The 13504-nt window shown below is 40.5% G+C and overlaps 1 protein-coding gene across 3 annotated transcripts in view; it reads left to right on the top strand.

Annotated features, from left to right (window-relative positions):
- The window catches only part of fam171a1 (family with sequence similarity 171 member A1), a 157945-nt gene extending 145891 nt beyond the window's left edge, over positions 1-12054 (top strand). For all 3 annotated transcript variants that reach the window (XM_078417139.1, XM_078417129.1, XM_078417119.1), the window contains 3 exons: positions 6527-6643; positions 8277-8400; positions 9210-12054. In XM_078417139.1, coding sequence (XP_078273265.1) covers positions 6527-6643; positions 8277-8400; positions 9210-10791 — 1823 coding nt within the window. In that variant the 3' untranslated portion in view covers positions 10792-12054. The remainder of the gene's footprint in view (positions 1-6526; positions 6644-8276; positions 8401-9209) is intronic.
- Positions 12055-13504: the final 1450 nt, after the last annotated feature.

The following is a 13504-nucleotide window of genomic DNA, read 5'->3' as shown; positions in this document are numbered from 1 at the left end:
CTAAAATCATAAAAAGTATTTTTAATTGGTTGTGGATGAAGCTCTGTTCCACACCTGAGTTCAAAAGCTACATCACAGCTTTCTGTCTGAATGGAGTGCTCATCCATTCTTTGAGTTTATATGTTTCCTAAAACAATATTTAAAAAAATATATCACCCTATCCACTGATTAGAAAAGGTTTTAGCCAAATCTAGAGTCAGGAGTGTATGTACCGAAAACAGGACAATTAAATTCTTACCTTGCAGCAGTATAACAGGTCTGTAAACCTAGTACTCATAGAAAAAAAATAAACAAAAGAAAGTTTAATAAAAACAATAACAGTGCAAAATAAAAGCCTGAAGTCCCTCATGCTTTCAAGACAGTTTGTATACATGCCAATACCACAGAAACAGTTAAAGATTTTTACTCAGTTTCTAGAATGCTATTAGAAGATTTAGGTTACATACAATGAATGGAATTTTGAGAAGTAAACTGCTTTTATTTTTAATATCCAATGATATTGATATGTTTCCACAAGAATTCAGAGTCACGATCCAGCTCATAGTAATCTTACCTGTCATTGATCTTAGTCAAGGGACATTAACATTAAATATCTCTTTTAATGGGAAATTTAGTAAGGAGATCCATTTCCTTTTGAAGTGATTGTATTCTGCAGTGTCCCAAACACTCCCTCTGGAATCTGGTCTCAATGTAGATAAACTTTCAGCAGGTTTTGTTGGGTGTCCTTAGTGATTTACAACACAATTTTTGTTGAACTTAATGGAGTTGGTTTTGTACTTTTAAAAATCAACTGATTTTTATTTATCATCTCAGTTTATTTCTGTTCCGATTGATTCATTGCTGTTTCCAATTTGTCGTGGAGGTTTTTAAACTTTGGGCGATTGAATAGGAAGTCCCTTTGCAAGTTTGGGAATTCAGTTTCTTCTGTTCAAATAATGAAAGCTCCTTCGAGTGACTAATAGAAGAGAGAGTGTGATGAATCAAACCATATACACTTATTATTTTGATATCTCCATAACATGATGACAGCTGGTAACACAAAGCAAAGGAAATTATTTTTTTAAGAAACAAGGAGCTGCAGATGCTGGTGTACAAATGAAGACATAAAGTGCTGGAGTAACTCAACGAGTCAGGCAAAGTGTAATGGTTGAAGTTGAGTTCTGGTATTTGGATGGTTCTATGTAGTGGGGCTTCTTGTTCCTTGTGATATAACTATCAATGATTTTGGCTTGCATGGAAGAGCCATGACTAAGTTTGCAAGTATTAGAATTGATTTACTATTGTTACATATACTGCGATACAATGAAAAACTGTTTTGCATGCTATCCAAGTAAAACTACCATGCATGAATCAATCAAGCCATGTAGAATATAATGTTACAGCTACAGGGAAAGTGCAGATAAAAGAAAGAGTGTGAGGGCTGCAATAGGTCGATTTGGTCATTCCAAAATGAGAGAGTGGTTGACGGAAGGAAATCTACACAATCAAACCATATCATACAAGAGTACAATCAATCCATACACAGGTAGTACAACAATGCTAGACAAAAATACCATACTGCGGAATGCAGAATGCGTCACCCATTCCTCCTTTCCAGAGATGCTGCCTGTCCCGCTGAGTTACTCCAGCATTTTGTGTCTACCTTCGTGTTAAACCAGCATCTGCAGTTCTTTCCCACACACGCAGAATGTAATGTAGTGTTGCAGTGTTTTAGCATTACAGAGAACGTGCAAATAACAAAAATAAGTGCTGGCCCGCAATGAGGTAGGTTGGGACATCGGGACTACACCCTAAGTTGTGGGAGGACCATTCAGTAGTGTGATGACAACAGGGAAGAAGCTGTTCTTGAATCTGGTGGTACATGCTTTCAAGCTTTTGTATCTTCAGCAAGACGGCAAAGGGGAGAAGAGGGAATGTGGCCCTTGATTGTGTTTGATGCTTTCCCAGGGCAAAGGCGCTTGATTTTATGGCACACTGAGCTGTGAAACAAGTACTGAGAAGTGGAATGGTTGAAAGTTGATTTTTCTTTTGTCTAGCATACGCACAATAGTCTGAGTGTCCCTTCTGCTGTAAAGTAATTTGACTGCAGCTAAACGTTTTAATGGAATTAATTCATGGGCTTCTTTGGTGAAAACAATCACAGCAACTAATTTAACAAAAAAAATGAATAGGTCACAGTGAGTAGTCATTAAATCACTGGGTTTCCCACTTGAATTACAAACACTCACATCTAAAATCGTTCATGTGCCGTGTCTTAATGTATTGCATTACAACATAACGGATAAATTATGGGAAAGGGTCAGATTTTCTTTAAAATGCATTGTACTAAATATTCTGATAGATATATTGTATTAGTGTCTGAACTGTGGTCTCGTAGTGACTGGGTGAGTCTGTATTTTGTGCATTTGAGGGAAAATTTTATATCAGCGGGTAAGTTGCATGCATAATCGGTAAACAGAACAGGAGATATAGGTTTTAATTTCAATTGAGAGAAGTTTAAAGTGAAATCACATTGGACACAGCACTGTGGCCACTCCTTTCTTTGATTGATATATATATATATATTTCTAAATGAGTTGGCCTTGTATGTGCAAAACACAGTTTCTTACTTTATGGTGACCAAAAAACTTGGAGACTTATTAAGTGAACCATGAGAAGGATTCCAATGGACTTCAAAGACAAACCGATGAAATGGGCCTGTTATATTTTGGTCGGAAGGATGGGAGAGAAAAAATAAACTAGAAGACATAATTCTTAAAAGGTTACAGAATGCAGATTCTTGTACATAAACTATGTACATAGTTTCAGATAAACTATGTACATAGTTTATTGAATGTGGCAGGAAAAGTTGAGAAAATCTTTAAAATTGCAGATGGAATTGTGAATAGGGAGGTAGTTTGGGCAGATGGGCCACTATGGGAGCAGTGTGTGGGTTATGGACAGATGGCGTGGGACGTGAAGCAGAAAGGAATTGGGTGATGGGGAGCCAGAGGAGAGGGTGAAAAGATGAAAAGATGGTATGTGTGAAAGGACCAGGGTGGAGCAGAAATAGAGAGAAAGGGATGGAGGTTACCTAAAACTGTAGAATTCATTGTTTGTATTATAGGGTCTAGTTTCGTTTCGAGATACAGCGAGGAAACTGGCCCTTCGGCCCACCGAGTCCGGACTGACCAGCAATCTTCACACAGTAACACACGCACTTGGGACAATTTTACATTTATACCAAGCCAATTAACAAACAAACCTGCACGTCTTTGAAGTGTGGGAAGAAACCGAACATCTTGGTGAAAACCCACGCAGGTCATGGGGAGAATGTACAGACTCCGTACAGACGAGCACCCGTAGTCAGGATCGAACCCAGGGCTCTGACTCTGTAAGGCAGCAGTTCTACAGCTGTGCCACTGTACCACCCTGAAGTAGAAGAGCCAGATGGAATATGAGGTGTAGTTCCTCCAGTTGATATTTGACCTCACTCTGGCAGTGGAAGAGACCAAAGCAAGGTTGGAGTGGGATTTCCTCCCCCCCCCCCCCCCACCCCCACCCCATTCTACCTCCCTTATTTGGTTCTATGCTTCATCTTCCTTTGCTATCAGATTCCATCATCTGCAGCCTTTTGCCTTTACCTCTCACCTCTCCGCTTCTGTCATTACTTCCACCTTTCCTTCCCACTCCTAACTCCATCTGCATCTCTGCATCGGGACACGCCTATTGCTTTTCAACTCTTACCACACACCTGACCTCTGTATATTGGCCATCAGCTTCTCTTTCAGTCCAGATGAAGGAACCTGACCCAAAACAACATCTGTGCATTTCCCTCCACAGTTGCTGTCTGACCCATTAAGTTCCTCGAGCAGATTGATTGTTGCTCCAGATTCCAGCATCTGCAGATTCGTGTCTCCAAGAATGAACCATGACAGGAGATGCACAGTCCAATTTTCCAGTGGGCAAACTTCAATGGAAAATGTGTGCAAAAACTTCAAACATGTTAAAACTCTCTATTGCACAATTTAAGCGTAAGAAGCAAGTGCTGTTAACTTTAATGGCCTCCATCTGTACTGTAACCATTCTGTGATCTTGTACATCTGTGCACTAACCTGTGGAAGGGCTGAGCAAAAGACTAGCAAGACTTACTTCAACAAGAGTGAACTGCATCTAAAGTTGAATGCCAGAGTCCTCGAGCATCCTTTGAACAATGAGTCATATTTCATGATTTGAAATGACTGTAACTAAGATATGGTAGTGGCCCAAATTTATCAAGATATTCCAACATTGCCATGGTTCGTACCAATTTTCTGATATTCTGATGCCTTACATATATTCACCTGTACGTTTTTTATTGATTGATTGATTGCAATCTCTCCCTTGTTACCACACAGACCATCAGTCACACGTTCACACTAGTTCTATGTTATTCCCACTTTCACTTTCGCATTCCTTGCACACTTGAGGCAATTAACCTGCAAACCAATAAATTTATGTCCTGTACAAGATGAGAAGTAGAAATAATCGTAAAATATTCCAGAACAATAGCGCGGTAGCGCAGCGGTAGAGTTGCTGCTTTACAGCGAATGCAGCGCCGGAGACTCAGGTTCGATCCTGACTACGGGTGCTGCACTGTAAGGAGTTTGTACGTTCTCCCCGTGACCTGCGTGGGTTTTCTCCGAGATCTTCGGTTTCCTCCCACACTCCAAAGACGTACAGGTATGTAGGTTAATTGGCTGGGTAAATGTAAAAATTGTCCCTAGTGGGTGTAGGATAGTGTTAATGTCGGGGATTGCTGGGCGGCACGGACTTGGAGGGCCGAAAAGGCTTGTTTCCGGCTGTATATATATGATATGATATGATATGATATGATGATAAATATATCTTTGTGTTGTCAGAAGCAAAATAATTCGAATTCACTTTATTTTTAATGAAAAGGTGAATTGTCTTTTTTTATTCAACACTTCATTGGCTGGATATTACAAGGTTGGCAATTGCAAACAAAAGTGCTAGCATTTATCCATTTCATGGCCATATGTCCGGGATTAGTTTAGTTTTAATTTATTATTGTCACGCGTACTGAGGTACAGTGAAAAGCTTTTTGTTGCGAGCTCTCCAGCAACAAGCTATTTCAATGCATGCTTTATCAAACATTGAAGCCCAGACTCTCTGATGGATTTGGACCATTTGGCAAGCCCAGCGGTGGCATCCACTCCTGCTGGAATTCCTCCACATCCCCTGATGACTCCACTCTTGCATTCCATTTCAATATCGACTGTAAGGCTCTGAATCACATTGCAAAATGGATGATGTCTGTTTGTGTTTACTATTTTAACTAATTTAATGTCTTTAATTTTTTTTGTGTGTGTTTTAGATTACAAAACATTATTTTTCTTTTTAAAATATTTTTAAGTTTTAATTACATTCTCCATTGAATGTAAGACTTTAAAACAGTTAATGACCCTCACTAGTTTGATGGTTGTCAAGGCTGTGGTGTGGTTTTACCAAATGTCAAGGCTGAGATGTGGTTTTACCAAATGTCAAAGCTTTCAAGAGGGTTCAGTAAGGTCCTAAGTAATAGGAGCAGAATTAGGCCATTCGGCCCATCAAACCTACTTCGGCATTCAATCCTGGCTGAGCTATCTCTCCCTCCTAACCCCATTCTCCTGCATTCTCCCCATAACCCCTGACACCCGTACTAATCAAGAATCTATCTATCTCTGCCTTAAAAATATCTATTGACAGCCTCCACAGCCTTCTGTGGCAAAGAATTCCACAGATCACCCTCTGACTAAAGAAATTCCTTCTCATCTCCTTCCTAAAGAAATGTCCTTCAATTCTGAGGCTATGACCTCTAGTCCTAGACTCTCGCACAAGTGGAAACATCCTCTCCACATCCACTTTATCCAAGCCAGTAGGTGTGGTTTCTTTCCTCTGTGCATCACTAAAGTGCCTATTGACATCCACCTGTGGAGTCTGGATTCCTTTGGATTGTCTGGTTCAGGTGTGGAAACATTATTGCCAGAGATTCTGACTTGGGGAAACAAGCCTGCAAGATCTGACCCAATGACAAACATTGAGGCCGAAGTCACTCAAGGCCATAATGTCATGAGTAAAGTACAAACTGCTGGAGGAATACAGTGGGTCAGGCATCATCTGTGGAAGGTAATAGACTGATGACATTTCAGCTTGGGACCCTTCAGTAAAAACATCAAGCGATGTCTGCTCATTACCCTCTATGGATCCTCCCTGACCTGCAGAGTTCCTCCAAAAATGTGTTATTTTTTAAAGATTCCAGCATCAGCAGTCTCCTGTGACGCCAGTATCAGGTCATTACTTGGATGATAGGAAATGTGTCAGCACTCTACGAGAAAAACTGTCATGATTTCTTTTCATTTTATTCCGTTTAATTTAGTGAAGAAAATTGGGTGTGCTTCTGTAGAAAGAAGTCCATTTTTAATTAGACTCATTTTTAATGAGGTAAAAATTCTTCAAAACTGCAGTAATATTTTGAGTCAAAATTTCTATTGATTGTTTTTTCCAGGTGCTTGGCTGAAGAGTGGATTGGGCATTGTACAAAAAGAAGGCGACTATTTCACTTGGACATACTTTGCTCCACAGTTGGGTTACTGGATTGCAGCCATGTCTCCTCAAAGCCCTGGTAAATAAATGTTATTATGATTACAATCATATTTGAGGATTGCTACAGTGGTAGGGGGTTGAAAGTCTTCTTATTGCGCATGGCATGCACAGCCTAAAGTTGTAGGTCAAAGGCAGACATCCAGACCAGGGCAGCATCAGTTGCTGGGTGGATAGGCTTGATGCCATCAGGGAAAAGCCTCAATGAGCAGTCATTCACGATGTGTGGGATGGTCTGGTCTGGATATCCGCAGTCGCAAGCAGGGCTGTCTGTCATCCCCCACGTGCCGGTGATGGGCTGTTCTTGCATGGAGGGTGCGGATCCTATTCGGGTTGAAAGTGATGGGTTGAAACAGTGTCACAGAGGATACATTCGCGCATTGCCTTTCGAGCTTACACCTAGAAATGGGATTTCACATCTTTTGATGTGATAAGTGGTCCTGCATTTTGCCCCACCACCAAATTGTGCATCACTGATCAAAGATCATGTAATTGGTTCATCCTTCATTTTTTTTTTAAAGTGTTCACGTGGTTTGCACCCCTTTGTTAAAGATTTATTAAAGTCAATCTGCACATTTAGACAGGTGGCTGCTTTGTCATCTCTGTGCTGTCAGGAAAGCGAGGGAGTGGTGAGAGGGTTTGCACAAAACAACGGAGGATCACAAAAACCTGGGGGGGAAGGGGTTGTGGTTGGAGTGGGGAGGTAATCGGTAGATCTCCGGATGGAGACCCCATCTGACACTTGGAGAGAGGGCTGGTCTGTACCCCGTGGTGCAGTTGTGGTCCAAGGCTGTGGCTAGAGCCACAGAGCGAAATATTAGTGAGCTGAAGATATTTGTGGTCTGATGCCCTCAGTGTGCCTAGTAATGAGATTTTTAAAAATACTTTTAAGATGACTAGGGAATTTATAGAATATAAAGATGCCCCAGTAGGGACATTTTAAATCACCCATGTCAGATTCATTCAGTTGATGAACAGTCAAAACTGAAGGTCAGGGCTCATGAATTACCGATTCAATCTATTGGAAATGATAAATGCCACACACATTCAGGATATCATCACTTACATAAAATACGAAGTGGGGTAGGTGTCTCCATGCTCTGGCAAATCATGATCGTAGGTGCCCAGTCCAATTTTGCAGTGGATTAGGCTTCAATAGAAAATGGGCGTAAACAGTTCAAACATATGGGCGGAAAAGTAGTGCAGTGGTAGGGTTGCTACCTTACGGCGCCAGAGACCCTGGTTCGATCCTGATTACAGGTGCTTGTCTGTACAGAGTTTGTTCGTTCTCCCCGTGAACTGCATGGGGTTTTTCCGGGCTCTCCGGTTTCCTCCCACACTCCAAAGACTTGCAGGTTTGTAGGTTAATTGACTTGGTATCATTGTAAATTATCTCTAGTATGTGTAGGATAGCGTTAGTGTGCGGGGATCACTGGTCGGCACAGATTCGGTGGGCTGAAGGGCCTGTTTCCACTCTGTATCTCTAAACTAAACTAAAAGTAAAATATGCAATACCGGGTGAAGTTGAGTCCAATGACTAAGCACTAATGCATTACTACTTGGCTTTCCTTAACCTATTATGATATTAAAAATACTATATCTTCCACCAGAAAAAATAATTTCTATTTTTTTATAATTTAATGTATTTGTTTTAGGTAATCTGGCTGGTGTTGGAGCCAGTGACATCACTGTCTACCATACTGTCTTCCTGTTGGCCATTCTCGGAGGGATGACCATCATTTTGCTTGTTTTGCTTTGCTTACTCATCTATTATTGCAGGTAAATCCTAAAAGGGAAATAAAACTGAAGCTGAGCACTTTGAAATGCATCATTATCCACTTCCAAAGGATGAAACTGATTTAATTAAAAAAATATTTTTAATCATAATTTGAGACATTCTACTTTGTGCAATTCTTCATTTATTTAAAACCATAAGATGCTTGAAAGGCTATTTATTCTGCTGCAGTAATTTTTTTATTATATTAATGTATTTTGTTCAATATGTTGTACCACAGTGTGGTAGGAAATTGCTCCATACTGTGATTCTTCATTCAATGAGTGCCCAGTTTCAGCCATGCAGTCAGGGAAACATCTGTTAGCTGCGAAATTGTTTGGATTGGGAGATTAAAATACAGTGCGAAGAAAAAAGGGTAATATACCATTTTGTATATTTAAAAAGTACGCGTTTATTCATTTAGTAAATAAAAATTGACATGGACAAATTATCAAATGTTACTTTAATAAGAAGCTGTTGGGAGCACTTGACAGTCTTGGAGATTTTCCTTGCGAAAATTCTTTGAAATTTATCGGCTATTCAATCAATTTAACAATAAATTTGGTCATTGGTCCTACTGTTAAATTTGTGCTTGTAAGTATAAAGACCAAAATACAGCAAACCCAAACTCATTTCTTTATGTACGCCAGTCAATTGATTTTTTAATTCCAACGTAGATTTTTCATGGAAATGTTTGAGTTACTAAGTTTATGTTTTAAGTGCCCGTTTTACCTTTTTAATTATGTGAAGTCATTTTCGAAGCACATAGAGATATTATTTCTCCTTTTCCCGTCCCACCACATGTATCTTGCAGGAGAAAATGCCTGAAGCCCCGTCTGCACCATAGGAAAATCCAGCTCTCCTCTGCGTTGGACAGTTCAAAGAAGGACCAAGCAACGTCTATGTCTCACCTCAACTTAATTAGTGCCGTCCACATGGAACTGGCATCCAACGGGGAGGCAGATGTTCACACGCCGATGCTGAAGCCCTCGTACAGCACTTCACGAGAATTCAGTTCAAGAGAAGAATTAATTTCACATAGGGATTCAACGCTGAGAGATGCCTTGAAGGAAGACTATTATAGGTCTCCGAGAAGCTACCGCCTCAAAATGGCCAGATCAATTGACATTTTGGAAGATTTTGAATCTCCTGTGAGAGAAGACTATAGGCAGAGCTACAACTCTGTTGTTTCCCAACCACTGTTGGATAGAAGGGATAGGGAAGTTCAGGGTTCAATGAGCCTGTTCACCGCTGACAGTAAGGGTAGCATCCGAGGGCCAGATTATCAGCAAACATACGTTTCTGACAAAGCACAAAACACCGACAGAAAAGTAACTGATTACAAGATGTCTCGGTCTGTCGACCACCTTGAAAGACCACCCACCTTTCCCCAGCCAGGTCAATTGCTTTGTTGCAGTTCAGCAGATGAGGTGAACGACAACGTTTATAGGAAAGTGCTCCCTGCATTAGTCATTCCTGCCCACTATATGAAATTGCCTATGGAATATCCGTCCATGGGACAGCCTTTGACTGCCCCAGCAGAGCAGCAGATAGAGTTGGAGAGGCTACAGGCAGATCTTTCTCTCTCTCATCAACAGTTACATCCACACTCTCAGCAGCAGCAATTAGCACCACAAGCTTTATCACAGCAGCAACTTCAGGAAGCAGAGGGGGAGGACTGGAGTCCACAGTCAAGTGCCATGTCCGAATCTATGTCCATCCCAGCCACACTAAGTGAAGCTGCCATGGCTCAAATGAACGGTGAAGTGCAACTCTTTACCGAGAAAGCACTGTTGGAACTTGCTGGAGGAAAACCTCTCCCTCACCCGAGAGCTTGGTTTGTGTCCCTAGACGGACGTGCAAATGCCCAGGTTAGACATTCTTACATTGACTTGCAGAAAGCTGGGAAAAACGGGAGCAACGATGCCAGCTTGGATTCTGGCGTGGACATGAATGAATCGAAGCCCGCACGAAAGGGGAAAGAAGCACGGGAACGCAATCTTTCTGGCAGTATGACGTACACGAGGCTGGTGTACATGGATGACATAGAGCAGAGTGGCAGTGAAAGTGGTACAGCAGTTTGCAGTCCAGAGGAGACTTCAATGAAGCCACTGGAAGGGTCAGCTGAAGAAGGACAGAGCGGCACCACAGAATGTCTACAGGACGAAAACATTCAGAGGATCGAAGAAATTGAAGCCTGTCTTCCAACGAGTCCAAAACACACTGAGGACGCTGATACTGATGATCAGATGATGAATATTGAAAACGATCGTATTAATGACAATGATCAAATCAATGAGAATGATGACAACGATAGTACAGACCAGGAGGAAGATAAAAAAAGCCCTTGGCAGAAACGGGAGGAAAGACCTTTAATTGCATTTAATTTGAAATGAGAGCTTATAGGTTTAACTCTTGCTGGAGTTTTAAAGAAAAATAAAGTTGCCAAATATTCTTTTATGAAAATGCTTGTTCAGTTTTGAGAACTTCAGATCTTTAAAAAAGGTAAATGCGTGAATATATTTGAAAGGTACTGTGAATGATGTCCTGATCTTCCTGATGGTGTGGAGAGAAACGTTCAGATGAGTTTCCAAAGCAAATGTTGCTTGAATGGCGACCTAGAAGACTGCCAGATGATTGTAGCAAGACGAGTGAATTTAGATTTATTTTTACCATAAATGACCTATTGTGCAAAAATATTCAATTCCATCCCCGATATTTTCCCCTGATATCTCTGTTCATGGTGGCAGTTGAAGGATTTCTACTTATTTGCCTGAATTATACTGTAAAGATGTACTAAAAGACATACATACATAGAAGCTGTGTCCACAGGTATGGAATATTTGAAAGTAAGGCTATGCATTGCTGCTTTTAAAATTTATGTTGCTTAAATTACTTGTGTCTAATATTTGATGTAAACTATTTTCTTTAAGATCTTTTATTCTATTACGATTATGTTCAATGTTGTTAGAACACTTAGCTACCAGTATGCTGTGAATGACAACACTCAGTGACGACATAAGCCTTTGACTAAAACCAAACTGTCCTCTTCAAAAAAAAAATCTGGTCCGGTATTCTCCAAGTGCCTTCATGATTTCCAGTAAGTTCACATCACTGGACTCTTGAAATTCTGCTTTTCATAATTGTCAGTTTTTTGACAGTTCTTCAATGATTTGCATGCAATTATCAATCATTTGTGCTATTTTTTTTTGTCATGCTTAAAATACAATAGTATACTGTAGGTAGTAGTGTGTATAGTATTACTGGTTTGCTGTTGAACTACAGACTAGAGTAGAGGACTCCTAAAGAGACATGAAGAAAGTAGCCACGACTGGATGTTCTGTAAATATTGTGTGTTTGGCTGCAGTTGAATGTTTTAATAGCTAGCATTTCCAATGTCTTATCAATGGGGATTATTGAGTGGACAAGAGTGAGTGATCAGTGTGTTTAAAAGGACATTTTATCCCTGTGTATCATCTTACAGTGCCAGGATTCCTTTGCTGTACAATCTTTTGGATTGTTTGCTTGTTTCTCTTAAGGTTAATTGCTCAAAATAAATCTTGGGTAAAAGTTATATTTCCTTGTATTTATTTTTTTTTTGGTGGAGGGAAATATTTCCTGTCTGTCTTTTTATAATCGTGTATTTATAAACTTTTATTATATAAACAGAAAATCAAATTTTATCTGGGCTTCAGTTTTATTCTTGGACTAAAGATTCAGTACGAAGTTTTGTTTGAACACTTGCTTACTCAGTGACTACTGGCTTTTATTAAAGATTACAATAAATATGCACCTGGAATCATGATGCTCTGTCGTTTCAATGAAATTGTTTAAAATATTGCTGTTAAAATGGGTGACATGTTAATGGGCTAGAATTTGGGGTGCAAGTGACAGTAAGATTGAAAGGTTCCCTAAGTAACACTGGTGCCACAACTGTCCAGGTGCATAGTTAAACAAGAAAGTCCTGGTGGTGTTTTTCAAAAATATTTCAGCATCAGCTTTGGTTTAGTTCAATTTAGTTTAGAGATACAGCGTGGAAACAGGCCCTTCGGCCCACCGAGTCCGCGCCGACCAGCGATCCATGTACACTAGCACTATCATATGCACGAGGGTCAATTTACAATTTTTACCGAAGCCAATGAACCTGCCAACCTGTATGTCTTTGGAATGTGGGAGGAAACCCGGAGCTCCCGGGGAAAACCCATGCAGTCACGGCGAGAATGTGTAAGCTCCGAACAGACAGCACCCAGAGTCGGGATCGAACCCGGGTCTCTGGCGGTGTAAGGCAGCAACTCTACTGCTATGCCACTGCGCCGCCCTGCTGTCCTGCAGGTGGGATCTCCGCGGAAGCTGCTGGAATTATGGTTATATCTGCTCTTGAGAATGCTTTCTTTGCAATGATTTAAATGGTATATATATTTCATGTTTTATGGTTTGTACTTTGCTCTTTTGAATCAGGCTGGCTCACAGAAGTTGCAGATACCTTACAGAGGGTCACTCACAGCAACCTCCAAGCCAAAAGAGACTGTTTCTGAGCTGCATAATTCTGCATGACTTTAATTCATGTCTTTAATCAAATTCATGTCAATTTCCTCTTAGCATCCTGGAAGGAAAGTAAATATCTGCTGCTTTCACCTTCCATTTGGAATTATAATGGAAGTTTTCTTATTCTGACACCCACCTCCTGCGGCAACAGCTCGGATTCAGGATGACTTGGTTCCACTCCAGAGACAACTGGATTCTTATGTGGGATCTGCAGACTCTGCCACAAATGGGCAGGAGATGCCTGAAGTGATAAATGAGTTAATTAGAAAGTTGGATATTCTTTCCACCATTTGCACTTCTCACTTCTTGTAAAATTATTTTATATTTTCTAATGACAGAATGAGGCCATTTGGCCCAACAGGTATATGCCAGTTGCAGGGTCATAGATTGTACAGCACAAAAACAGGCCCTTTGGCCCACCGCGTCCATGCTGACTATTCTGCTCCCATTTGCTTGCATTAGTTCTGTATCCTTCTGTGCCTTGTCTACTTAAACAGTCATTGTCTTTGATTATGCTGAAATAAAGAACTGCAGATGCTGGTTTATACCAAAAATAGGCACAAA

Source organism: Rhinoraja longicauda, chromosome 2 (assembly GCF_053455715.1).
Source record: "Rhinoraja longicauda isolate Sanriku21f chromosome 2, sRhiLon1.1, whole genome shotgun sequence".
In the NCBI taxonomy this organism is placed as follows: Eukaryota; Metazoa; Chordata; class Chondrichthyes; order Rajiformes; family Arhynchobatidae; genus Rhinoraja; species Rhinoraja longicauda.
The sequence above is the reverse complement of the archived record's forward strand: the minus strand, read 5'-3'. Positions and strand labels throughout refer to the sequence as shown.